The 26,251-nt window shown below is 40.8% G+C and overlaps 2 protein-coding genes across 2 annotated transcripts in view; both read right to left on the bottom strand.

The window, feature by feature from the left end:
* Window positions 1-4,449: 4,449 nt before the first annotated feature.
* LOC311146732 (piggyBac transposable element-derived protein 3-like) lies at window positions 4,450-6,429 on the bottom strand. The gene is made up of 2 exons (XM_084183293.1): window positions 6,308-6,429; window positions 4,450-6,135 (listed from the first exon to the last, which is right to left on the bottom strand). The coding sequence occupies exons 1-2, from the start codon at window positions 6,375-6,377 to the stop codon at window positions 4,583-4,585; spliced, it is 1,623 nt and encodes a 540-aa protein (XP_084039419.1). The 5' UTR covers window positions 6,378-6,429; the 3' UTR covers window positions 4,450-4,582.
* A 9,710-nt stretch (window positions 6,430-16,139) lies between these two features.
* The window catches only part of LOC311146223 (RNA-binding Raly-like protein), a gene marked incomplete at both ends in the record, with an annotated part of 31,978 nt that continues 21,866 nt past the window's right edge, over window positions 16,140-26,251 (bottom strand). The window contains 6 exons of the mRNA XM_084182731.1: window positions 16,140-16,172; window positions 16,422-16,558; window positions 16,661-16,774; window positions 17,051-17,274; window positions 17,394-17,438; window positions 18,226-18,304. Of these exons, the coding sequence (XP_084038857.1) occupies window positions 16,140-16,172; window positions 16,422-16,558; window positions 16,661-16,774; window positions 17,051-17,274; window positions 17,394-17,438; window positions 18,226-18,304 (632 nt within the window). The remainder of the gene's footprint in view (window positions 16,173-16,421; window positions 16,559-16,660; window positions 16,775-17,050; window positions 17,275-17,393; window positions 17,439-18,225; window positions 18,305-26,251) is intronic.

The following is a 26,251-nucleotide window of genomic DNA, read 5'->3' as shown; positions in this document are numbered from 1 at the left end:
AAATGAAAGAAAAGTTTCCTTGAAAATTCATCAGGCTATGGTGTGAAATAGGCTTTTAGAAGTGCTGTCTTTATTTTATTGCGTATCGTTAATGCCATCTTTGGTTTGCTTATCAATGCACAAGGACCTTTTTTACCACTCCTATCGATAAAATACTTGAGTATTAAGTCCTAAAAAAGGTTTTACTGTGCGTGAAGTTTGAAATGCATTCTCTAATGTGATGTAGGTATTAAAAAAAAAAAATTTACACACAAAAAAACATGAACTCTGGCTTGGATTCAATCACATCGAGCGTTAACCAACATTGTCTGACATCCAAATAGCAGATGTTTTGGAGGTGTAACTGCGGTATGAGCTGACATATCAGTGAGCGGCTGCTCGTGTTTCAAAAACCACTCCCTTCCTTATTATTCCTACTGTGTTAGAAGTTCAAAATGGCGCTAGAAAGTGTAGGCTCTATCGATAATAGGAATGACTCCCAAATGTCAAACCATTGATGTTAGGCTAATGTATGTTTTCATGTTAATTTGAATTGGGGGATTTATGTCTGTCAGTCTATTTAGAGTGTTTGAACTTGTAACGAGATGCTGCATGACTTTGTAACGCGGCTGCATGGGATTTGTCGGATTATAGTCAGGTGTGGTTTCGTTGCATCGAATGGCAGTGTCTGCGATAAGGTAACGCAACGAGCCGCTTGTGGATTTGACAGCTGTAAAGAGTGGCGACCCGTCATTCAAACTGATATGTTTTTTTGGGGGGTGGTTGCTGTTTTGCATGTTATTTTGGCATTAATATGTGTCACATATCAGTTTGCAAACAATGTAAAAAAACAAATAAGTAATAATTGAGTCAATAAAGCCTCCATACAAACATGGTCTCTTTTTTGCTTTCTTGAGTAAGGCAGCTCCAAAATGCAGATGTTTCAGCCTAGCTTAGTGCTTTGTGTGGTGGTGTTGGGGCAGCCAGCGGAAAATACAGAGTGTTGGTAATATCCTCTAGTTGCGCTGTGATTGGCTCAGTGTTCTGTCACTCATGGGGACACTACGTCACTGCCAAATCTCAGGGTAGAACTTGAATATTCAAGCCCCTTGGGTGCTGCCATAGAGTTACAGTACATTAGAAGTGCCCATCCAAGAAGGCTCAAGGTCATTGGCCACAGATAAAATGACGTCAAATCACGTTATATCTACAGTAGTTTTGATTGGACTGATCATGTCAACATCATACTTTCAAAATCTTAGCTAGCAGTCGTCATCATCATGAATCAAGTCGACAATCTACTGGCAAATCCTTTTTAATCCTTGTCATATGAAGAGAAATTATAGATAAAATGTATCGGTGCTCATCGGCTACTGGACATAAACATTACACAAAAAGTTGGAAATTGCAAATTCAACAATGAGTGGTTTGGAAGGGATCCGTGGCTAACTGCACTAGCCTGCTATTCAGTGGAGTGGGTGTGTGGTCCAAGTGTGGGTTTAAGGGTCTCTTTTCCAATCTTAAAATGATAAACATTCAACATTGGCCATGCTATCAATCCAGCATGATTTATGCCGCGCTCAAAACAACTGTTTACTCAGAACTGGGAAAATCTGACTTCAGTGAATTCAAGACAACTGGGAACTCTGGAAAAAACTAGCTCTGCCTGGGAAAATATGTTTTACACGGAATTGTAAGTCGGGAACTCTGGCCTCTTTCTAGAGCTACGACCTGAAGATCACTGACGTCATCATGATTCGACCTTGATTTTTTCAGAGTTCCCAGTTGTCTTGAAAGCACCATAAATCCAGAGAATGACAGACTTTGATGACAAAGTTTCATGACAAAATTTGCCCACGAAAGACCGCTGCGCCACCTTCCTGTTCAAGTGAGCACAACATATCAAGGTGAGTCCAAAAATTTATTGTATGCTGCTGCATAAATTATGTAATATGCCAGGAAGATATGTATATTGTAGCTAAGAAAGTAATACTAAGTGTATGTTGTGTAGTAAGCTGTTAGTAGCCCATGTGCCTCACCCTAATAATTTTGTCTATTTTCCCCTCTTCATTTCTCCTACTGTTCTGACTTGGTGGTGCACATGTTGTCCATAACCTGTTTTAGAGAAATGTAATCATCGAATATTGTAAGAGCTTTCATTGTCTGCTTATATGCCCCCTTTATTTATCCTACGGTTCTGACTTGGTGTACAGGGAGAACTCTGTAAGAACGGCCCATGTTCTGAATTTTGTTGCTGTACATTTCAAAAGTGCTGAACAAATAGTTATATTCACTACGTCCGTCCTGGCTCGCTCATAATGTCTTCATCGAAATTACGGATTGCCTCTTATCCGCTTCTCGTCCCCTTATGCCATATTTTGTACATTGTCAGTAGAAACCACATTTGTGTAAATAAAGCTGAATGAACTGTTTCGCTGCCAGACAAGGCTCCGCTGATAGCCAGGTGTAGCAGTGGTAATGTGTTGGGGCTGCTGTTGGGACTGTGCTGTTGGGACAGCTTTATGTAGTCCCTAACAGTTTGTGGGCACCGTTTGTCACCGTTATAGTGCAATTAATGTATTGTTTAGTTTTGTGTTGTGTAGTGGCTTTGCTAGCATGCATCCCCAATTTTTGTTTTTTTATGTGCCCCACGAAGATTTACATGCTAAAATCACCACTGGCTGTAAAGCAGTACCACCGCCAAAACAAGGCTATGCGGATGTCAATCTGATTTTAATATAGCCCTCAGTCGTCTTCCTCAAATTAAGGGGATGATGACGCAATCTTTGCGAGAGGGAGGGAATCTGATAACATTGGTCCTCAAATCGCGGCTCAGACTCTTCATTCAGAATAAACGGAGCCCCAGAGCAGGTTATTTGTGAAGGATTCATTACCATAGAATTTTACCAGGCTAAAAGGTGAGCCACTTTTGTGTCACTGGTTATCCCGAGTTGAACTCAGTTGACCAAAGTTGCCTCGCTAACTCCTCAAATCTGATCCGTAGTATAGGGCTTTGGCCTGCTCCTGCCAAGCCTTCTAGCTCTCAATGGTCTCCACAGGTCATCTTGTTATGAGCTTGGGGCCTGGCCGCTGTAGAGGCGCACTGCTGTGGTTCTGAACTATCCTTCAGAGCGCTGGCTAGCTGTCCCGAAATCAAACCTCGGTGCACTATTCCAAAGGCAAAATATTGTGGCTCACAGGTTAACATAGAGTTCTTCATATAGTTACAACATAAAAGTTATGAGATGATGGTTATTTTGCAGAATAAAATGTTAATATTAGTGTTAAATAACTTGATTACAGTGTATTTCGTTAGTCTTGGCCACTCTGTATCCTACATAGGGCTTCCAATTTCCTATCATTGATAGCAATCTCTCAATGACTTCATTTGTCCAGAATGAAATACAGTAGGTCAGGTTAGCCCAACCTTGTTTTTGGAGATCTTCCAGTTAGCCCTAAAAAAAGAGGTCTTTCATCAGAACTTTGATTAATTAATTAAACTTTGTGCAATAATAGTTTGATATCCATTAATTAGGATAATATGTAAATTAACAGAACTCTTAACCATTTAAGCTATAACATCAAACCAACTTTAAACTTTAAAATGTTCAGGCTAGCCTAACAGAAGATTAGGCCTACATGAACATCATAGTGACCTGTAACATTTTACATTTGTATAACAAATGGAAAGCATTTTACAATGTAGGCCTAAAGATTACAGATATAATGATACTGAAGATTGGTGGTGTAAGATAGAAACGTCAATCCAATTTGACAGTATAGGATATTCCAATTTGCAATAGCCTAGACTTTATTAGATTTATTAAATTAGCCTAAATGAAAATGATGGGGAATGTGAGCATGTTTTTGTCTTAAAATGGCCAAATCACCTTTTAACCTCTTAAGGCCCAAGCTGTTTTTTTACATGCATTTTTTATTTCTCTTTGCTATTTGGGCTTATTGGAACCTAATTAGAATAAAAAATAAGTATCATCTTTTGATATGATGTACTTTTAGAGAAAAATGATGTCCACATATGTGGATTCATGGTCCGAATTTCCATAAAACACAATAAAGTCACCTTTGTGTAATAGAATGAAAAACTCTTCATTTCTGCCTTGAACACAGCAGTTTTTTTCCTGACTGTTTTTTAATGTATTAATAACACATATTTTTTGAACATGTTTTGACTATCGGAGAGTAAAAATAATATGGAAACATTGCATTTTTGCCCATTTTGGACAGTTAAAAATAGTGTTTGGAACATTTGATATGCTGCAAAATAGTTGCAGGATGACATTGTATGTCTGTAACAAAATATAAAACATTCAAAGCATTTTAAATAGTCACTCTTGCATTAGGCTACTAATGTGTTTTGAACATCATAGTGAAAAAAAGAAAAAATAGTAGGTGAGTAGCTCATGTGACATTTTGCATTGGTAATGAAAAAAATGAACATGTTAAAGGCTGCGATAACTGAGCACTGAAGGACCAGGCCTGCTTTCAGAGGCCCAGAGGTCACCTGATTGATTGACCTTCACGGAGTCGGAGAACATGGAGGAACCAAGGAACATGTACACACCTTGAGAATCACTGCCATCACTTATGTGTGAAAGGCTGAGTAACAGTTGCGCTCGGTTTGCAAGCACAAGAACACTTTGCAGGTCATACAACGCACTCGGGTTCTTCCAGTGCAGCCTAGTTGTCTGCAGCGCATTGCATTCTTCAGGCCGATCATCTCTGGGAGGTGGGCATTAGCCCTCCTACGGACCGAGACATGGGGCAACTCTGTCACGTGACGTTTCACTCCCTGGTTTGAATCTTCTTCTTCCTCTGACTGTGTCGAAAGGTCTGCATCTGCACCGTGATGCTGGGCCAAGAGGATCTTAGCCACTTCCATGCGGAACTGAAGGAACTGGATGGGTCTTGTCTTTGGTCCAGCACATATTGCATGGTCTTTTCGGTAGAGTAGCCAGCTGTTGGCTAAAGCCAGATCCGTGAAGTGCATTACCATCCGCATTGTCCACTTCTTAGTACGGGTGCTCATGCGATAGTAACTTATCATTCTATCCATCAAATCAACTCCACCCATCTTGATGTTGTACTCACGGACAATGCTTGGTCGCGAGACAGTGACATATTGTTTCACTTTCTTGTCCCAGCGCTGGCAGGTGTCTTCAGGCTGTGTACCATGAACAACAGACATCAGCAATACTGGTTTGTTGTCGTACCACTTCACTACACACAACTTTCCATCTTCAGCGGAAACTTCTGATGAGGTACCTCTTCCTGCGTTTTTCATGGCTTTGTCACTGGGTAACTTATGCTTCGCTTCAGCGAGTCGGTTCTTCATTATTGTACCAGTCATGTACAGCTCTTTCTCCATCATTCGTTGCGCACCTTTGATGGTGGTGAAGAACCGGTCACAATACACCTTTGTGCCACGATGCAGAGTTTGGCACAGACGCTCGATGACTAAGCTTCCCAAACTCAGGCCCTCTGGTTCTTCGACCTTCTCAATCAGTGAACCTGTGCCTTGATACAGCTCAAAGTCAAGCACAATGCCATCTGCTGTAGCACAAACAAAGTTCTTTATGCCAACTGGGTTTGGCTTCATTGGCAGATATTGTCTGCACGGACAGGCTCCTGTGAAAGGAATCATCTGCTCATCAATAGATGCGCAATCAGGTCGATTCAGAGACAAGCAGCCTTGCAGAATCCGATCCAGAAAAGGCCTCACCTTCCAGAATTTGTCCAACATTCTCAGGTCTTCTGGCACATCATGATCAATAACCACTTTTATTGCTCCCCTCAGTTTGAAGAATCTGGCACGTGTGAATTTGTCAGTGATGGCAGTGATTTTCAAGGCTTTGGACCAGTACATCCTAATGGTTGGGTATCGGATGCAGGACATCAAAATACAGGCACCAAAAAAGTGGTAAACCTCATCTACTGTCATGTTAAGTGGCTCCCCACTCTTATACAGTGACATAATATTAGAGCATTCTGCAATCGTCATCATCAAATCTCTATCTATGTACTGTTCAAAATAGTCTAGTGGGGTCCAGCCATGTCTGTCTAGATCAGTTTGGTCCTGATGCTGATACTCTGCCAGGTTTGGCGTCAATGGAGTAGCCTTCCAGCGTAGTCCACGTCCTGCACAACCAGAATCAGAATAAAAATAGTATTTATTGTAGGAAGTTACATTTTTACCCATGTAAGCAATTGAGGTATATTGGTGCATAAAATACTTGAATCTGTGTGGAAGTTTATATGAAATTTGAAGATTTACCCTCAAGTTGTGAAGGCCAAAACTAATAACAATTACCTTGTTCAGAGTCTCCCTTTTTCTTTTTTTTTTGTTTGGCTTGGTCTTGGTGTTGGCTCTTCCAAGTCATCTTCTGAGCTATCAGCCTCAATCTCTTGACTTTGACGGCGACGTCTGAGAGTGCGGGATGAACCTGTGCCTGTGCCTGTACCTGTCTCTGTCCCTGTCCATGAACCTGTCAACAAGTTTTGTAAATAAGCATTTTGCTTCCAATCCTTCACATAGCCCTAAGGCCCTAACTGCATAAAATAAACAAATATCTACTGGGTCTTGGCTAACCATTATCTGCACTGTGGTCAGTGGGCTCAGGAATGGGGTCCTCATCATCACTACTGTGCTCACTGCTGCTTTCCTCCTGTGGTGATGGTTGGTAATTGCCATCCAGGATAGGATCATCGTTGTCAGACACGTCCAAATCTGAGTTGTTTCCATCAATTAACCCAAGTAGCTCCAATGCTCTTTGCAGAGAAAAACGCTCTGGAAATAAAAACATGATAAAATCAAATACAAATTAATTTCATTTATGTATGTAGGTTTGCATTATTAATTTGTTATTTATTCCAATGGGATAATATGCAAGCTAATTTACATGTGCACATTTTTACTAGCATATTACATTTTTACTAACATTTTCAACACAACTAATTTAAGTATGTATGTATGTATGTATTTAGTGATTTAATTGTTATTTATTTCATTGGGACCATGTACAGCTTTTTAGCTGCATCAGAGCTAGCTTTTTTCCCATTTTACGTGTGTGCATGTTTACAAGCATATTAGCTGTTTCAAGGAGCCTCAGTCCATAAGTACACTTACGTGTACTTCATGTTTAGCGACCTACAAAGTTGCTAGTTTTACACTTTTTTTTTCAAATTTGCATGTCATGACAAATATACAAGGCTTTTATAAATATCTAAATCAGAATAAGCCATGAAATATGACAGAACTTCTTACCTGGTCGACGTTTGTGTATGGAGCTACCACTTGAATCTTCCCTTGTGTTCGCCGCCATTTTGAATTTATAAACTTCTGACACCACCAGATGGCAGTGTAAGTACCCCCATACGTGTCCGTAACACCACCAATTCAGCAGTGAACACAATTGTGGACATAAGAGCTAAAAAGTGCTGTCCACGTATGTGACCACTAAGCCCTAGGAGGTTTTAAGTAACATCAAACCAAATATGGAGTTGATTTCAGGTGATTTAGAAGAAAAATAAATTAAACATGCTCACATGCCCAATCACTTCCATTGATTTTTAGCTAGCGGTGGGTGGCTCAAGTTAGCTGAAGTTCGTAATGGCTGTTTAAAGAAACTGAACCATGGATTACAGTTTCTCCTGGCCCATAGACTACTTTCAGGGTGAGAAACCATCTAACATCAAGTTGTAAAATAGTGAACTACTCTTTTAAAGGTATACACAATTTAATAATTCCATTCATGTCCATGGCATGTAATGCTAAAAATATTATATTCACATCCATGGCATGTAATGCTTTTATGTCAATATTTTTATCAAATCAAATGGAATATATCCTTTATTAAATAACACATATTTTAGTGCCAATATTAAGCCTTTGTCTTGTCCCCTAACCCATTTCGTAGATGGCCATACAACAGTTGCAACAAATACATTAAAACGCTAAGTAGTCACAATTCCAACATAAAAGATTTCTTCTGAGTTTTGCCATTCACATTTTAGACGGTAATACCTTGAAACCAGAACTATCAGTCTGAGAACAATGAGTATGTTTACATGCACACAAATAATTCAATATTAAACTGATTATGGCAGTAGACAGATTATGCAATAGTAACGTAACCACCTTCCTCTGCTTATCTTAAATTGATGTAAGGTCAAAATCAAAGTAAGCATACGCCGATTAAAACACCTGGTTTTCTGAGCAATCTTTCAAATTATTAGGACATGTAAACACCTTATTACAGTTTTTTCTGATTGGTTAAGCACATTTTTTGTAACTATTGGCTATTTTTGCAAAACTCTACACACAAATAAGAAAACCTTTCACCCAATTATCAAAACATTGTAGTTCTCTTGCAAAAGCGAACACAGCTAGATTAACTCTTCACACCTTCTTAAAAATGGTGTTTTCGTATCAAACAGTAAACACAAGCCATCATCTACTAAGCACACAATGTGCCAACTACACACTGATGGTATGAATACAAAACACATCTGGCTTTTGCTTTCTCTGTGTACAGATGTCAATTTGAGGTCATACTTTTGTCATAGTGTCATGTAAACATACAAGGATCCAAACTTCAAGTATTGGTGTTTATTCACACTCATCAAAACCAAGACAAAGTCAGAACACAAAATAGTAATTTCACAAAAAAAAGAAAAACAATCAGCCTACATCATGTCGTCTTTCTGGGTCCGGCCACAAAATTTCGTCCACATCGCATGCGATATCCTCCAGTCCAAGGCACCGGGGAAAATATCTCCTTGAATGCCGTATCCAGGCCTGACATGATGCCTGGTCAATATCTCCACATGCCTCCTCCATTGCCTGTAAAAGGGCTACCTGTTGATGAGGAGGACGGTCGTACACTTTCCAGCGCCAGGCAGAGAAGAACTCCTCGATGGGATTTAAGAATGGAGAGTATGGAGGGAGGTTGAGTGCCATGGGTGGTCTGTAAACCAGTTGCGGACCAAAGCAGCCCTATGGAAACTAACATTGTCCCATATGATGACATATCGGGTATGCTCTGGTCTCTGAACAGTGAGCATGTCATGTAAGGTGTCCAGGAATGCAATAATGTGTGCAGTGTTGTATGGGCCTAAGGTTGCATGATGGTAAACTAAACCATTTTGGCTTATAGCTGCACACATGGTTATGTTACCACCACGTTGTCCTGGGACATTGATGATGGCACGGTGTCCAATAATGTTCCTGCCACGTCTCCTGGTTTTACTGAGGTTAAAACCGGCCTCATCTACAAAAAGTGGCTCATGTCCCATGGCATCTGCTTCTAGTTCCATCACTCTCTGGACAAGACAAAACAAATGCAACACATCAGGCCCATGCACAGCACTACAGTATGCACTTCCAAATTCAGAACCAATGACACTATAGCTTACCTGCACATAGTCATATCGCAGTTGCTTTACACGTTCTGTGTTTCTCTCGAAAGGAACTCTGTACATTTGCTTCATTCTTATTCTGTGGCGCGCAAGTACACGACTTAGTGCAGAAATACTTACACTGTGTATATTTTGAAAGATGGTGTCATTATCAATTATGCGCTGCTGTATTTCGGGCAGTCTTATTGCATTATTGGCAATCACCATGTTCACTATATGGGTCTCTTGCTCTGGAGTGAACATTCTTCCTCTGCCCCCAACATCTGGACGTCTAGCAATTCTGTAAAGTAACAATTTCAGTATTTTTGCATGTATGGTACTGTTGTGTTTCTCATTAGAGTATGGCAGTGCTACAAAGTAGTTACCGATTCTCATTTCGAAATGCCCTAATGATGCTTGCCACAGTGTAGCGGCTCAAATTAGGCTGAACCCGTTGGCCAGCTTCCCTCAGGGTCATCCCATGGTTGATGACATGGTCCACTATTGTAGCTCTGATGTCATCAGTTATTCTATTTCTTACTCTTCTTACCCTTCCTCTTTCCCCTCCTCGTCCTCTTCTTGCTCCTCCTTGTCCTCTTCCTCTAACTTCCTCTAACCCTCTCGCTTCTTCAACTCCACGTCCTCTTCCTCCAACTTCTTCAACTCCACGTCCTCTCCCTCGGCCTCCTCGGCCTCCTCTGATTCTCACTCTTCTCCCTCTTACTGCTCCTTCCATTGTACTCCACACAGACAGCTTACCTGTGGCTTATTTATAGTGCTTAGGCTGATTGCAAAGTGAACTAATTATCTTCAACACTTTTCACATGTGCAAGTGTGCCAGACAGTTGGCAAAATAGTGTTAATGATAGCCATACATGTGTATAATTTTGCTAGGAGTGTGTTGGAAATTTGGTAATTGAGTGTAAGCAGTGAGTTGTGTTTAAAGTTCTGCAAAAAGAGTGTTGTGCAGTGAATTGTGCCTAAAGTTTTGCAAAGTGTGTGTTACAAAATTGTAAACTGAGTGCAAAGCAGTGTTTGTGCTTTTAGTTTTGCAAACTCAGTGAGTGGTTTTGCTATACGTATTAATAGTTTTAGAAATTGTGCTACAAGAATCACGATTAGCGCTTAAGCATTCAGAAAAAACTGTAATTAGCGTTCCAGCGGAGTATTTGATATGTGCATTTTCAAGCACCAGCCAAGCGAGCCTCCCTCTTAAACACAAGTGAAGTGAGTTCGGAACAACAATCTATGCGTAATAGAAGTAGTTTTCAAATACAAACTTTATATGTCTGAACTCGGAATCAAAAAGACTAGAACGTTTATTTTGATTGGCGATTTTTGGCATTTATCAGAGTGCCATCAGGTAGCCTGATTTCAGATGTGTCCACCATGTAAACAGGATTCTAAGAGAAATCGTTCCGCTTGCAAAGCATGTAAACGTTTTAATCGAACTATTATATTAATCTGACTATCCACAATAGTCGCATTATTGTGTGCATGTAACCGCACTCAATGAGAGTGACTCCTTTTCACCCTGCATCAACTCATTTCTGAGATTACTAGAATAAAACACAGTAGTCGGCGTACAGGATCTGGTACATGTATTGTATGAAATGAAAGTACAACATTGTAGTGCCGCAGCAATATGCACAGTGTTGTGTCTTGATGGGCAATCAAGCACACTGGAGTCCATGAGAGTCTTTCCCTTGACCGTCTTTTCCTTTATTCCATTGATTGGTCTTTCAGGTCCTGACCTTCACTATTTGTTCTTCAAACCACCAATAAGGCTTAATTTTACCACCCTGTGAACAAGAAGCATAACACACAATAAGATGAATTATATTAATTGTCAACCTTATTGTCGTCATCGTCATGATCCGTAAAAGACAAAATAATATTCATTATTATTGTCATCGTCAACATCCTAATCAACAGTACTGAAAGCAATGGTTGAAACTAGGTTCTTCAGAAGAGGGAGAACCTTAGAATGGGAGTTTTCCCAATCTGTGACTCGTTTCAGGAAACTAGGAGTCACTACTTCACAGGAGAGACATTTGAACATAAACGTTTTTTTTTAATCAAAATGTGTTTTTTTGGCAGAAATGCCTTCTGGAACATGTGAACTTTCATGTGCCTTTAATAACAAATGTGCATGCCATCTGTAAATACAAATAAAATGGTTAAATTACGAGCCACAGAAAAAGACAGCAACCTTCCCACTAGCCATGGTTGGCTGAGATAATGAGTGGGCTGGACAAGCCAAGAGAGGAGTTTGGATTGATCTGCCATATAGAACGCTTCTGTCTATTTGAGCTGGTCAGTAGGTGTAGGTAATCCTGTCTAACGCAGATTTTTTTAAATGTATCGTGTAGTGGAGCTGCATAAGTGTTGCTCTCCACTTTTTGGAGGATCTAGTTTTGAAATTACATTTACATTTTAGTCATTTAGCAGACACTCTTATCCAGAGCGACTTACAGTTAGTGAGTGCATACATTTTTTATTTTATTTTTTCATACTGGCCACCCGTGGGAATCGAACCCACAACCCTGGCGTTGCAAACGCCATGCTCTACCAACTGAGCTACATCCCTGCCAGACATTCCCTCCCCTACCCTGGACGACGCTGGGCCAATTGTGCGCCACCCCATGGGTCTCCCGGTAACGGCCGGCTACGACAGAGCCTGGATTTGAACCAGGATCTCTAGTGGCACAGCTAGCACTGCGATGCAGTGCCTTAGACCACTGCGCCACTCGGGAGATACAATCAGCAAATCAACAAATAAATCAGTGGAATTAGAGTATGATAGCTAAAGCGATCGAGAAAACCCCTGTCTCCAGATTACATCTTCAAACTAAGGGCAACCATGGCATCCGTGACAGGGAGACTCGCCCATCATGAATGATGTATACAAGTAAGATAGTCTAGCTAGATACATGTTGAAATAATACACATTTCTAATTTTGACATAAAGTGGTTTCATTTCAAATTAAAGTGTACTGTTAGCTAGCTAACGTTAGCTGGCTGGCTCGCTAGCTAACGTTACGTGTATGATGTTATTATTCGTATCTTAGAGCCGTTTGCTTGGCTAATTAGAGCCTAATGTTAGCTAGCTAACATTGAACCTGGTTGGTTAGCGACCAGCACATTCATGCAGGGTAGTAACATAATGAGCTGGCACTATGGTTAATTGTTTAACTAGCTAACGTTTGCTGGCTGGCTGGCTAGTTAACGTTACGTGTATGATGTTATTATTCGTATCTCAGAGCCATTTGCTTTGCTAGTTAGAGCCTAATGCCATTGAACCTGGTTGGTTAGCTACCAGCAGATTCATGCAGGGTAGTAACGACATGAGTTGGCACTATGGTTCATTGTTTAAATAGTTAACGTTAGCTGGCTGGCTCGCTAGCTAACGTTACGTAACGTGTACGATCTTACACGTTGTTTACCTAGCTAGGTGCATTGTTTACCTAGCTAGGTACATTGTTTACCTAGCTAGCTACAGTTGAAGTCGGAAGTTTACATACACTTAGGTTGGAGTCTTTAAAACTCATTTTTCAACCACTCCACACATTTCTTGTTAACAAACTACAGTTTTGGCAAGTCGGTTAGGACATCTACTTTGTGCATGACACAAGTAATTTTGCCAACAAGTGTTTACAGACAGATTATTTCACTTATAATTCACTGTATCACACATTCCAGTGGGTCAGAAATGTACATACACTAAGTTGACTGTACCTTTAAACAGCTTGGAAAATTCCAGAAAATGATGTCATGTCTTTAGAAGCTTCTGATAGGCTAATTGACATCATTTCAGTCAATTGGAGGTGTACCTGTGGATGTATTTCAAGGCCTACCTTCAAACTCAGTGCCTCTTTGCTTGACATCATGGGAAAATCTAAATAAATCAGCCAAGACCTCAGAAAAAAATGGTAGACCTCCACAAGTCTGGTTCATCCTTGGGAGCAATTTCCAAACGCCTTAAGGTACCACGTTCATCTGTACAAACAATAGTACGCAAGTATAAACACCATGGGACCACGCAGCTGTCATACCGCTCAGGAAGGAGACGCGTTCTGTCTCCTAGAGATTAACGTACTTTGGTGCGAAAGTGCAAATCAATCCCAGAACAACAGCAAAGGATGTGAAGATGCTGGAGGAAACAGGTACAAAATGATCTATATCCACAGTAAAACGAGTCTTATATCGACATAACCTGAAAGGCCGCTCAGCAAGGAAGAAGCCACTGCTCCAAAACTGCCATAAAAAAGCCAGACTACGGTTTGCAACTGCACATGGGGACAAAGATTGTACTTTTTGGAGAAATGTCCTCTGGTCTGATGAAATAAAAATAGAACTGTTTGGCCATAATGACCATCGTTATGTTTGGAGAAAAAAGGGGGAACCTTGCAAGCCGAAGAACACCATCCCAACCGTGAAGCACGGGGGTGGCAGCATCATGCTGTGGGGGTGCTTTGCTGCAGGAGGGACTGGTGCACTTCACAAAATAGATGGCATCATGAAGAAGGAAAACAAGTGGATATATTGAAGCAACATCTCGACATCAGTCAGGAAGTTAAAGCTTGGTCGCAAATGGGTCTTCCAAATGGACAACGACCCCAAGTATACTTCCAAAGTTGTGGCAAAATGGCTTAAGGACAACAAAGTCAAGGTATTGGAGTGGCCATCACAAAGCCCTGACCTCAATCCTATAGAACATTTGTGGACAGAACTGAAAAAGCGCGTGCGAGCAAGGAGGCCTACAAACCTGACTCAGTTACACCAGCTCTGTCAGGAGGAATGGGCCAAAATTCACCCAACTTATTGTGGGAAGCTTGTGGAAGGTTACCCGAAACGTTTGATCGAAGTTAAACAATTTAAAGGCAATGCTACCAAATACTAATTGAGTGTATGTAAACTTCTGACCCACTGGGAATGTGATGAAAGAAATAAAAGCGGAAATAAATCAATATCTCTACTATTATTCTGACATTTTACATTCTTAAAATAAAGTGATGATCCTAACTGACCTAAAACAGGGAATTTTTACTAGGATTAAATGTCAGGAATTGTAAAAAAACTGAGTTTAAATGTATTTTGCTAAGGTGAATGTAAACTTCCTACTTCAACTGCACGTCTTAACAAAAGACGCCACTATGCAAGTAACCATTTCGGGTGCGTTCGTAAATTCAGTGTTGAGTATGCCAGAGCGCAGAATAACTGATTAATTTACGAACGCACAACACCCGTTGAATATGGCCGGTGTCAGTTAATTTCGGCAAAAAAGTGTAATTAAATTGTTGCCAGCAGAGCTGGTTAGGCTGTTTTCATGTTATCCAGAGGTAAACAATTAACCATAATCCCAATTTTGTGTCTGAAAGTAAATAGCAAGCTAGCCAATGTTAGCCAGTTAGCTTGGGTGCTTGACAACACTAGTCACTTTAATAATGTTTACATATCTTGCACTACTCATCTCATATGTATATACTGCATTCTATTCTATAATATTCTACTGTATCTTAGTCCATGCCGCTCTGTCATTGCTTTTTCAATATATGTATATATTCTTAAATCCCATTCCTTACTACTTTTGTGTGTATTGGGTATATGTTGTGAAATTGTTAGATACTACTTGTTAGATATTACTGCACTGTCGGAGCTAGAAGCACAAGCATTTCGCTACACCCGCAATAACATCTGCTAAACACGTGTATGTGACAAATAACATTTGATTTGATTTTGTTAAATGAAGTGCCCTTTAATATAGACCACACAGATAATTAAATAAATCAGATTTTCAATATGAATAAAGACTTGCTAAAGTGCCAAAATTAAGTATTTTTACATGTCACTCCATGCACCCGCTGTGACTTCTAGGAAGATTTTAACCCACTTAACCCCAAAGTTTTCCCCATCATTGTAAAGCCGTAGTTATTTGTTTGCTTTGACAAAGTCATTTCTGAAGATTATTATTTATTTCATGTGATTTAGTGATTTGTTTACGTCTGTCCCTCATTTTAAAGTCAACCCTGTTACGTGAACTGAACTCTCGTTTGAATATGGTGAAACTATTCCTTTTTCAATATTTTTTTCAAAATAGTTATCATATTGTAAAAGCAGGTGAGCTGGTTCTACTCTTTTTGGCAATTTTTCTGGTGTTTTGTGGTGGAAAACTGAGCGGGTCGAGCATAACACGTCAACCCTGTTAACCCTGTTAACCCTGTTAAACTGCATTCAATTGCACATTGAAAATGTGTTTTTTATTAAGTCGAACATGTGCTCTTTATGACAGAATGTAGAAATTAGCTGAAATTAATAAGTATTTCAATTTACACCAAGTTACACTTCTCAAAAGGCACCGAATTGGTGGAACGATCCTGCTTTATGAGCTCCAGACAATGATTATCTGTAGATCAATTGTAAAAGCATTCTCTGAAGATGGTGATTCCTGAGTCACTGCCGGAACAATAGGTAGTCGGAAGAGAGCCTCATTCTGGTCCACCCTCAATTTTTGCTATGTATTTTTTTTTTGCTATGAAATGTGCTATTTTTCATGTTTTTTCATCCAAATGGACAGCTCATTTAGGTGAGCGGAGCCAAAAGATTTGGAATGCCGGTCGCTACTGCTTGGTTGGAACAAAAGCCTCCACCCACACTGGTCCTTACACGGACACTTATAATAAACACTTCTAATTAACTCATTTAAATTGAACCAAACATGTCACCTGAGGGATAACTGACCTCTCTCAGTTGTCAATGTCTGATAAGTGGTTTTCTATCTGAAAAGAAGAAAACAACATAGTAAGCAGTGATACTGTTTAACACCACTGACGTTTTAACTAATCAACATTCAGGATTAGACCCACCCCATTGTATATTGTTTAACAACACACAGTGGCTTACTCATAATGCTGCTTAGGTATCATCCACATGGGGCTCTGGGCAAAAGTAGTGCACTACATAGGGAATAGGGTGACATTTGACCCCATTCAGCCTTCAGATGTACGATGACCGCTTGGCCTCCTCACCATATCGTTAGTGCCTTCATCATCAAAGACATCCTCGTGGCCTTCGTCTGTCATCTCTCCCGCCTCCCCGTCTCCGGAGAGGTCCGCTGTCTCGGCATGGAGACACTTATACACACCTCTCTGTTTCCTCTGGACTGCTGGGGTAAGAGGGGATGAGAGAGAGAGAGAGAGAGAGAGAGAGAAGACGAGGTCAGGTTAGAGGTCACACAACAGGACACACACAGCTTTCCCACTCTTACCTGCCTCTGTGCGATGCTGTCTCTCAATCCTCTCCAGACGCCCCAGTAGAGAGTCGATCTTGGTCTTGATCTGGGACAGCTCCCGTTTGATGGTTACCAACTGGTCGGTCTTTACTGGGAATATACAAAACGGATAAGAAAAACAACAGAGACACATGATGTTTCTTGAAAAGAATATGCTTCATAACTGTGACTTCACCAAAACAGTTCTGTCAGAGAGTAGGAGACAGAGCGGTGCAGAAGGGGAGAGAGGGGAGGACAGAGATAGGACAGGGGGAGGAGAGAGGAGTCGAGGATTGGACAGAGGCAGAGAGATTAGAGATGGGACAGGGGGAGAAGAGAGGAGTGGAGGATTGGACAGAGGCAGAGAGAATAGAGTACTAGACATACACTGAGGTCCTGCAGCCGAAGACACAGAAGTGAGCGGAAGAGGTAGATGCGAGGACGGAGGAAGAGGTCTGGATGAAGAAAAGGAGGAGGAAGAGTCAGAGCAGGTCCTGACAGGGAACGAAGATTTGATTCGCCGCAGGGACGGAACCACAACACGAGAGCGTTTGGCGGGTATTGGCGCCCGAATGGGGGGTGCCACCATGCGCCCATGGTACTCAAATAATCTGAGGAGAGGAGAGAGTGGCAGAAGTTTCAGGAAGTAGCAGAGTTAAATAGGTAAAGCAGAATACATTGTTTTCCAAAGGAAATACTAGAAAAGAACCGAGCAGAATGATTTCCATACCTGCTGTAGAAATCCTCTCTGTAGTCGTAGTCAAACTCATAGCCACTGTAAAGACAGAAATAGAGATGTACCTACAATAAGCCACTGATACGGTGCCAAAACAATAAAAAGGATGTTGATCAGTCCCTGGGATGGTTGGATGACACTGATTTTGTCCCTACTCAAGGGATAGTTTTAGTGTAAGTGGTTTTATTAATGTAAGTGGGTTTTAGTGTAAGTGGTTTTGATTAATGTAAGTGGTTTTATTAATGTAAGTGGTTTTAAAGAAAGTGCTCTTCCAAGAAGGAAGTGGCCATAGCTGGCACAAAAAACGGTTGAGAAATGCTCTTTTAGCCAACTCTATTTATAGAGTAGTACAAAATGTTTCTATGATTTTCATGCTCTATTTTGGTACTTTCTACCCCTTTTTCTCCCCAATTGGTAGTTACAGTCTTGTCCCATCGCTGCAACTCTCGTACAGACTCGGGAGAGGCGAAGGTCGAGAGCCATGCGTCCTCTGAAACACGACCCTGTGGCTGGCTTACGGGTTAAGCGAGCAGTGCCAATGTGTCGAAGGAAACACCATACAACTGACGACTGAAATCAGCGTGCATGCGCCCGGCCCGTCACAAGGAGTCGCTAGAGCACGATGGGACAAGGACATCCCGGCCGGCCAAACCCTCCCCTAACCCGGATGACGCTGGGCCAATTGTGCGCCGCCTCATGGGTCTCCCAGTCGCGGCCAGCTGCGACACAGCCTGGGATCGAATCCGGGTCTGTTGTGACGCCTCTTGCACTGCGCCACTCGGGAGGCCGTGACATTCTATTTCTATGGTCATGCTATGACCCTGACCTGTAGAGAGAGGAGAGGGGCCTCTTGGAGCCCACCAACTTTGGCCTGTAGGGTCTGGGCTCTCCCGCCATGTTGATGTCTGGAATACAAACACAGCAGCTTCAGGATCACTGTCTGAACACTTCACACAGACCACACACAGTTTTAGAATCCCTGGCCAACTGTCAGCTAAGAACCTTTTTAAATTCTCACTCTATTCTTAATGTGCACCAATCCAGTTTTAGACCTGAACATAACACAGTTTCAGCAGCTACGCTTGTTTTAGATAATGTGTTAAATTGCTTAGATGATAAAAAATAATTGTGCTGCCCTGTTTATAAACCTTTCCAAGGCCTTTGACACTTTTGACAATCACACTCTCATTCAAAGGTTGACTGAAATAGGCCTGGACCAGGCTTCTTGCAAGTGGTCAGACAGGACGCAATGTGTGATTTCTGATGTTGTCAAGGTGTTGGTAGAGCTGCAATCTGACTTTGTTGCCTTACAAAGAGCCCTACTTGGTTTAAAACTTGTACGTAATGTGGGCACAAAAAATGTGTTGTTCTCTAATTCTTGCACAAAAAAAATCTGATGTACTACATATTTATTCATTGAATGATTCTCCCTTCAATCGGGTTCCCGCCTATAAAAATATCTGGCCTTTTGGATTGACAAGGATTTAATTTTTAAAAAACACTGATGAACTAGTTAAAAAGCTAAGATTTAAAGTGGGCTTCTTTTTTAGAAATATATCTTGCCTGTCCCTGAACAGCAGGAAGCAGATTGTACAGTCAACTTTCCTGTCAGTTCTTGACTATGGTGACTCCATTTACCAGAATGCAACAGCCACTACTCTTAAACCTGTGGATGCTGTCTACCGTAACGCCCTTCGCTTTATCACAGGTGACAGTTTTAATACTCACCACTGCATCAGAAGGTTGGCTGGTCCTCATTAAAATCCCCTTTTGGTTTACAAAGCTCTACTACACAAGCTTCCGACTTACATAACTTCGTTATTGAAGTATAAAGACATGAGTTACCAAACCCGTTCACAGGGTTGGTTAACTTCCTCAGGTCTCCACCATATTAGGTAAATCCGCTTTTAGTTTTAATGCGCCTCACTGCTGGAAGAATTTGCATTTTACTCATTACAATTGGATGTTCTGGTGTTCGGGCAGTTTAGGGTGGTGATTGAGGGCCTAGTAGCTTAGGAATGGAACTGTTTTGTATTGATTGCTGTTCTGTTTTACATTGTATTGGTTGTCTTATTGTTGTGATCAGGGCACACTTGGGAATGAGACCCTGGTCTCAATGGGTTTTCCCTGAATAAATACAGAATAATACAACCGATAAGGAAACATCTGCACACACACTGACACCACTGACTCGCACCTCATTCCTGTCCCATTCAGAGTGGCAGCTGCCCAGAACACTGGTCGGGGGAGTGAGATGATATCAGTGTTGAAGCGTCTGTCTGTCTGTCTGTCTGTCTGCTCAACCCTGTGAGCCCTGAGCTCTCAAGGTAATAGGACACACACACAGCAAACACACACACACACAGCAAACACACACACATACAGCAAACACACACACATACAGTAAACACACACACACACACATACAGCAAACACACACACATACAGCAAACACACATACATACAGTAAACACACACACACACACATACAGCAAACACACACACACACATACAGCAAACACACACACATACAGCAAACACACACACACACACACATTCAGCAAACACACACACACACATACAGCAAACACACACACACACACACACACACACACACATACAACACACACATACACATACAGCAAACACACACACATACAGCAAACACACACACACACACAGCAAACACACACACACACACACAGCTCCCATTAACTTAGGAGGGCATTGTTTCTGGATAATGTAGTCCATCACAGATACAATAGATCACACAGTGCCTTTCTTACATTCATAGTCTGTGAAGGACTTGATGAACAACTCAACCATTCTACAAAAGACACTCTCCCCTGGACTCCTGCTGAGGTCACTAATGACAAGAGTGGGACTCTTAAGTGAACACTGTGCCGTTCAGCCAGGGAACACAGTACTGTGATTAATGTCAGTCATTATACTAATCATATAATTGTGTGCTTTGGGGTGGAGAGAGAGAGAGAGAGAGAGAGAGAGAGAGAGAGAGAGAGAGAGAGAGAGAGAGAGAGAGAGAGAGAGAGAGAGAGAGAGAGAGAGAGAGAGAGAGAGAGAGAGAGAGAGAGAGAGAGAGAGAGAGAGAGAGAGAGAGAGAGAGAGAGAGAGAGAGAGAGAGAGAGAGAGAGAGAGAGAGAGAGAGAGAGAGAGAGAGAGAGAGAGAGAGAGAGAGAGAGAGAGAGAGAGCACATGAATAATGTGTTGCTAAGCAATGACCACGACTTAAGAACATGCACATAAATATGATTTGAACTCTGAACTTTTACAATGTTCTATTTTGGCTAAAAGGATATCAAAGGACATATGAAGTGCTAGCCATCCCCATTTAGCAGAGTGTACAGCATTAGCATTTCTCCTCTCTTTAAACCGTTCTCATCCCTGTCCACAGGCTTTGATGGAGGAACAGCCTGTGTTTCAGAGACTAGAAAGCTGCTGCTGAGAGCACTCACAGTCACTTGGTCTATGCCTCCCTTTTAAGAAACGACAGTCCTCTATTGGACTAGCTATGTCCTCTTGTCTACGTACAATAAAGTATGGTTGAGCGAGTGAACAGCAGGTTGTGTGCATGATTGAGAGTTTCGGTGTGTCTTGAATTTTAAATGTGAGAGACCTCTCGTCGTTGGTAACAGATACCATCAGATAATAACTGTGCTTTTAATGTCTGGGAGAGACAGGTATGAGTTCTCTTATCTTTGTTTAAGGGCATGGCTAATATCTACGGTTCGGTATATGGCTTTCTCAGGCAGGAGACTGACAGAATGGAGCATTTTTTGTTTTTTTAATCAAATGTTTTTATTGTTTTTGGTAAACATAAATGTATACTTTTTTTAACTATTTGATATTCTATGTGTATCCATCAGCGCTCCCTACACGTCTTTTCTCCAAATAGCTAATGGCGATGAGCAAACTTGTGTTTTTTTGGCACAGAGGTTTGGCACCTCATACCTGCCAGAAAGAGCCTCTCCTACATTAAAAACTAAACCCCAAAAAAAGGGTTCCAAAAGGGTTCTTTGACAGTCCCCATAGGAGAACCCTTTTTGTTTCCAGGTAAAAAAAACTTTTCGGTTCCATGTAGAACCATTTTGGGTTCCATGTAGAACCCTCTGTGGAAAGGGTTCTACATTGAACCAAAAACGGTTCTACTTGGAACCAAATGGGTTCCACCTGGAACCAACAAGGGTTCTTCAAAGGGTTCTCCTATGGGGACCGCCGAATAACCATTTTAGGTTCTAGATAGCACCTTTTTTCCTAAGTGTGTATAGCCCCCCTGCTGCTGAGCCAAGACAGCCCGGGATTCAATCCAAGGTGCGTTATAGGGCAGTGCACTAGATAGCCAACAATGCGCCTTTTAAAGGCATTTTACCCAACATTTGCGGAGATTGCATTCCCGATAAACGGCTGAAGTGTAAATCACCTTTAAAAGTCAAGTGAAATGTGTTTGTCGATAATGCGCCTTGGATTTAATAGATAAAATAACTTCTAGCTAAGGCTTCTTTGCCTAGTATCCATACTAAATGCATTGTTTTAGCGACCTATAGATACCAGGCAAAAGGCTGCTGGCTTCGCACAATATGACTCTATAGTCAACACTGTAACTGCAATCCGATCGCCCTTTATTCGACAATGCACCATTTAAAGGTCATTTCCGATTGAGCTGACATATACACCGTTTACCATGGTCTTCACGAACGCAGGAATATTGCCTTTTAAAGCCGCATTGTCGACATCGCTATACAGATTGAATCCCTGCCTTAGGCTGCCCACTACCTAGGCATTTTAAAGCATATTATGGCATTTCAACTCCAAAACACAGTCTATATACTATAACTGCAATTAGGCTTCCAAGGCATTATCAAAGGCATATGATGTCAATCCAACACACTCCTTACATCACCCATGTGGTGCAGGGTTTGCGACCCCACGTGGGGAAAAAGGGAAAATAAAATAGTGCTCATAGAACCGAACCCTAATGTCGGTAACCTCCGCTAGATGCGTTTGTAATAAACAGAGCAGTTTCTGTTTTCTTCCTACAAATGTGGCTCTATCTCTCTAACGGTTTAAGCTACAAAATATTATGACCCATCACTGAAATATAAGACTCAGTTTCCCTTTACAATGCCCACAAGGATTCATTAGAACGGAGTGGACAAGACCAGGCACTAAATCAGACTGGGGGGAAAAGAACGTCGTCAATGATCTTCTGAACTTCCCAATACCATTCTGATACATTTCAGTCACTTCAAACCATACTTCCTTCAGATTGAAATACTGTCAAGAAATACTGGCAGACTGATTTGTAACAGACTGTCATAGCCCCCATTAAAAAAGTAAACATTGGCCGCTGATTACATCACTTTCTTTACATGGATATGAAAATGGGATCGCGGGCCAACAACGTTTGTGAACCCCTGCCTTACGTACATACACAATCCTTGTTATTGTCTAGTTTGCTATTACTGTTGACTTGCTGTTGTCTCCATTTCAGTTTTATTTGAAATCAACTGCCTGAGGTACAGACAGAGGACATATAACCTCCTTTTATAATCTTTCACCCAACATTTTATGACGTCGTCCTTTTCATTTTTCTTATCCTCACTTTAATGATGTAACTGAGGGACTGGGGCATGCAACCATCTGCGATACTCTGTCTGTCCCTTTGGAGGAGGTCCATCCCGTTCATGCTAGCCTCTAACGTGTTATTCTGAGCTGTTGTCACACATCTGTCTATGAAACACATCACTGTGGACCTTTCAACTGTGCCTCTTTAAATATTTTCTTCTTAGATTGTCTTTTTCAGTTCCAGCAACTATGGTGGATGCGTAACCTGGCCAGCTCAGTACGGCTCGGCTCAGTAGTGTGAAAAGCCCTTGTCATTCATACAGGAGTGTGTTGGTCTGTCTGTGGGCTGGAGTGGACAGTTATCAGGACAGGTCAGCCGTGGTATGCATATTTGGTTGATTTGTTTGTTCATTTTATTAGTATTAGCCTGTTATTTATTATCAACAACTAATCTACCCTCTCTAATAATGAAAAGAGGACTAGACAGGGTTTCTCATTTCTCATGGAGGAAGCAGGGAGATAATCAATAAGTAATTTGGTGAAGATTTATTGTAGAGAGAGAGAGAGAGATCTTAGAAGTCTGGGGTTTAATGTGTTTCTCCTCCTCTTTTCTTCCTCCTCCTCCTCCTCCTCATACACAACACATCTTCATAGTGATTTGCTGTTGGTCGGTTGGTTGGTTGGTTGGTAAAAAAAATTTATATATAAGCCGAATGTGAGAAGCACAAATTGTGCAAAATCACAACATCAATTTCATTTTTGTTTTGTTTTATGTGTGGGGAACTTTCATAACAACCACAAAAGTGGAACACAGATCTGTTACAGTAATGACTAACCTACACATGATTGACTAGTGTAGACAGACTTTTATAGCTAACCCGACCCATCTGTGGTGTAGCTCTACAAGTATGCTCCAGGTAGTAATACTATTTTAAATTTTTACATTTTTGTCATTTAGCAGATGCTCTTATCCAGAGCGACTTACAGGAGCAATTAGGGTTAAGTGCCTTGCTCAAGGGCACATCGACAGATTTTTCACCTAGTTGGCTCGGGGATTAGAACCAGCAACCTTTCGGTTACTGGCACAACGCTCTTAACCATTAAGCTACCTGCTGCCCATACACTAATAAGATGTTGTTTCCATATGATCAGATATACTCAGCAGCTCATTGACACTTTCGTCCCGAATGATTCAGCTGAAATTCAACAACATCAACTAAAAAAAACATGAACTTTCATAACAAGATCTGCTGCGAAGACTCAAGGATCTGTTAAGTCCATTGACTGATTGATCGCTGACACAATTCTACTATAGATAATGTAATACTGTAAATACAATAATGATGTAATACATCTTTACATAGAAACATGATTAACTACTCACATCATTACATAGAAACATGACTAACTACTCACATCATTACATAGAAACATGACTAACTACTCACATCATTACATAGAAACATGACTAACTACTCACATCATTACATAGAAACATGACTAACTACTCACATCTTTACATAGAAACATGACTAACTACTCACATCTTTGATTGCGGCGTCTGCCCTTATTATACATTGCCATGACGAACTGGAAACGGTTTCACGCAAGTAGAGATGCTCTGTTCTAGTCGGAGTCCCAAAAATAGACTGCCCCGTACATCGACAGTACTAGGCAGGACTCACAGAGCCTCCCTGGACCGTACCATGGCACAACCGATCCAGGGGGAGGCTGCCGCTTCAGCTATTCCAAATGTAATGGATCTAAATCTGACAAAACAATATATAATAAAAGGACTACAGCATCACTCACACAAAGTCTGAGTGCTTTTGTGGGGAGTAGAGTAGAGTAGAGTGTTATTGTCCCCGGGGGGAATTCATTTTGCAGCACATAGTAAAAACACAATGGGCACATGATAATCAATATACACAAAGGCATAGAAACATAGAAATGCTACCAAAATGAACTTACTGAAACTTGTTACAAATTACAGAATCAGCCATGATTCACCAAACTATATTTTTGAAAGAGGAAGCAAAGTACTTGCATATGTTTTCGTTTCAGTCTCCTTAATCTCCACTAACCGAAGTTAATTGTAAGGATTTTTTTTCTATGAATAATGTAAAATTAACAGCTGTACAGAAAGACTCATGTGAAGGTGAAATTACAGAGGAGGAACTTCTGGATGCAATTAAAGACTAAAGTCCGGGAAAACTCCAGAGCTGGGTGGCATACCAGTTCCAGAGCTGGGTGGCATACCAGTTGAGGTATACCAAACCTTTTTTGATGTACTCAGAGGACCATTATTAGCATGTCTTAACCACTCCTATATAAATGGTAGATTATCAGATACTCAACAAGAAGATCTGATTTAATTATTACTGAAACAGGATCCAAGTGGTAAATATAAAGATCCAGTCCATTTAAAAAATGGACGATACATTGGATATAATATAAGACAAGTACTGGAAACAATAGAACACTATGAAAAATATGGGAAACCAAGCCTGTTATTCATAGCTGACTTTGAAAAGGCTTTTGATAAACTATGACAGGAACGTATATATAAATACCTGGAATATTTAAATTTTTGAGAATCTCTTTTACAATGGGTTAAAGTTATGTATAGTAACCCTACGTGTAAAATAGTAAATAATGGCTACTTCTCAGAAAATGTTTAACTGTCAAGAGGAGTAAAACAAGGTTTTCCACTATCAGCATATCTTTTTATTATGGCTATCGAAATGTTAGCTATTAAAATCAGATCCAACAATAATATTAAGGGGCTAGAAATCCAGGGCTTAAAAACAAAGGTGTCATTGTACACTGATGATTCATGTTTTCTTTTAAATCCACAATTTGGATCACTCCACAGCCTCATAGAGGATCTAGATCATGTTCAAGAATGGCCTTTTCCCCTGTTTTCAGATTACAACCTCTCACTTTCGGTTATTTGAAAATGAAATAATCTCCTAAAAATAGCTTTTTTTTAAACAAGCCATAGAAAGTTGGTTGCAATTTCTGTTTAATCCACCAGAAAAGACAGAACAAATATTACAACAAATATTATGGTTAGACTCAAATATACTCATTGATTTTAAAAATCTGTATAATATTTGTAAATGATAACATAAATAGGACCAGTGGAGTTATGTCACATATGCAGCTAACAAAAATATATGGAAATGTCTGCTCTACCCAAAATTACAACCAACTAATTGCAGAATTACCGCAAAAATGGAAGAGGCAAGTGGAAGGGGGAGAAAGTA

This window comes from Coregonus lavaretus (genome assembly GCF_964263955.1).
Source record: "Coregonus lavaretus genome assembly, chromosome: 19".
NCBI classification, from domain to species: Eukaryota; Metazoa; Chordata; class Actinopteri; order Salmoniformes; family Salmonidae; genus Coregonus; species Coregonus lavaretus.
Note: the sequence above shows the minus strand (reverse complement) of the source record. Positions and strands in the feature narration are given on the sequence as shown.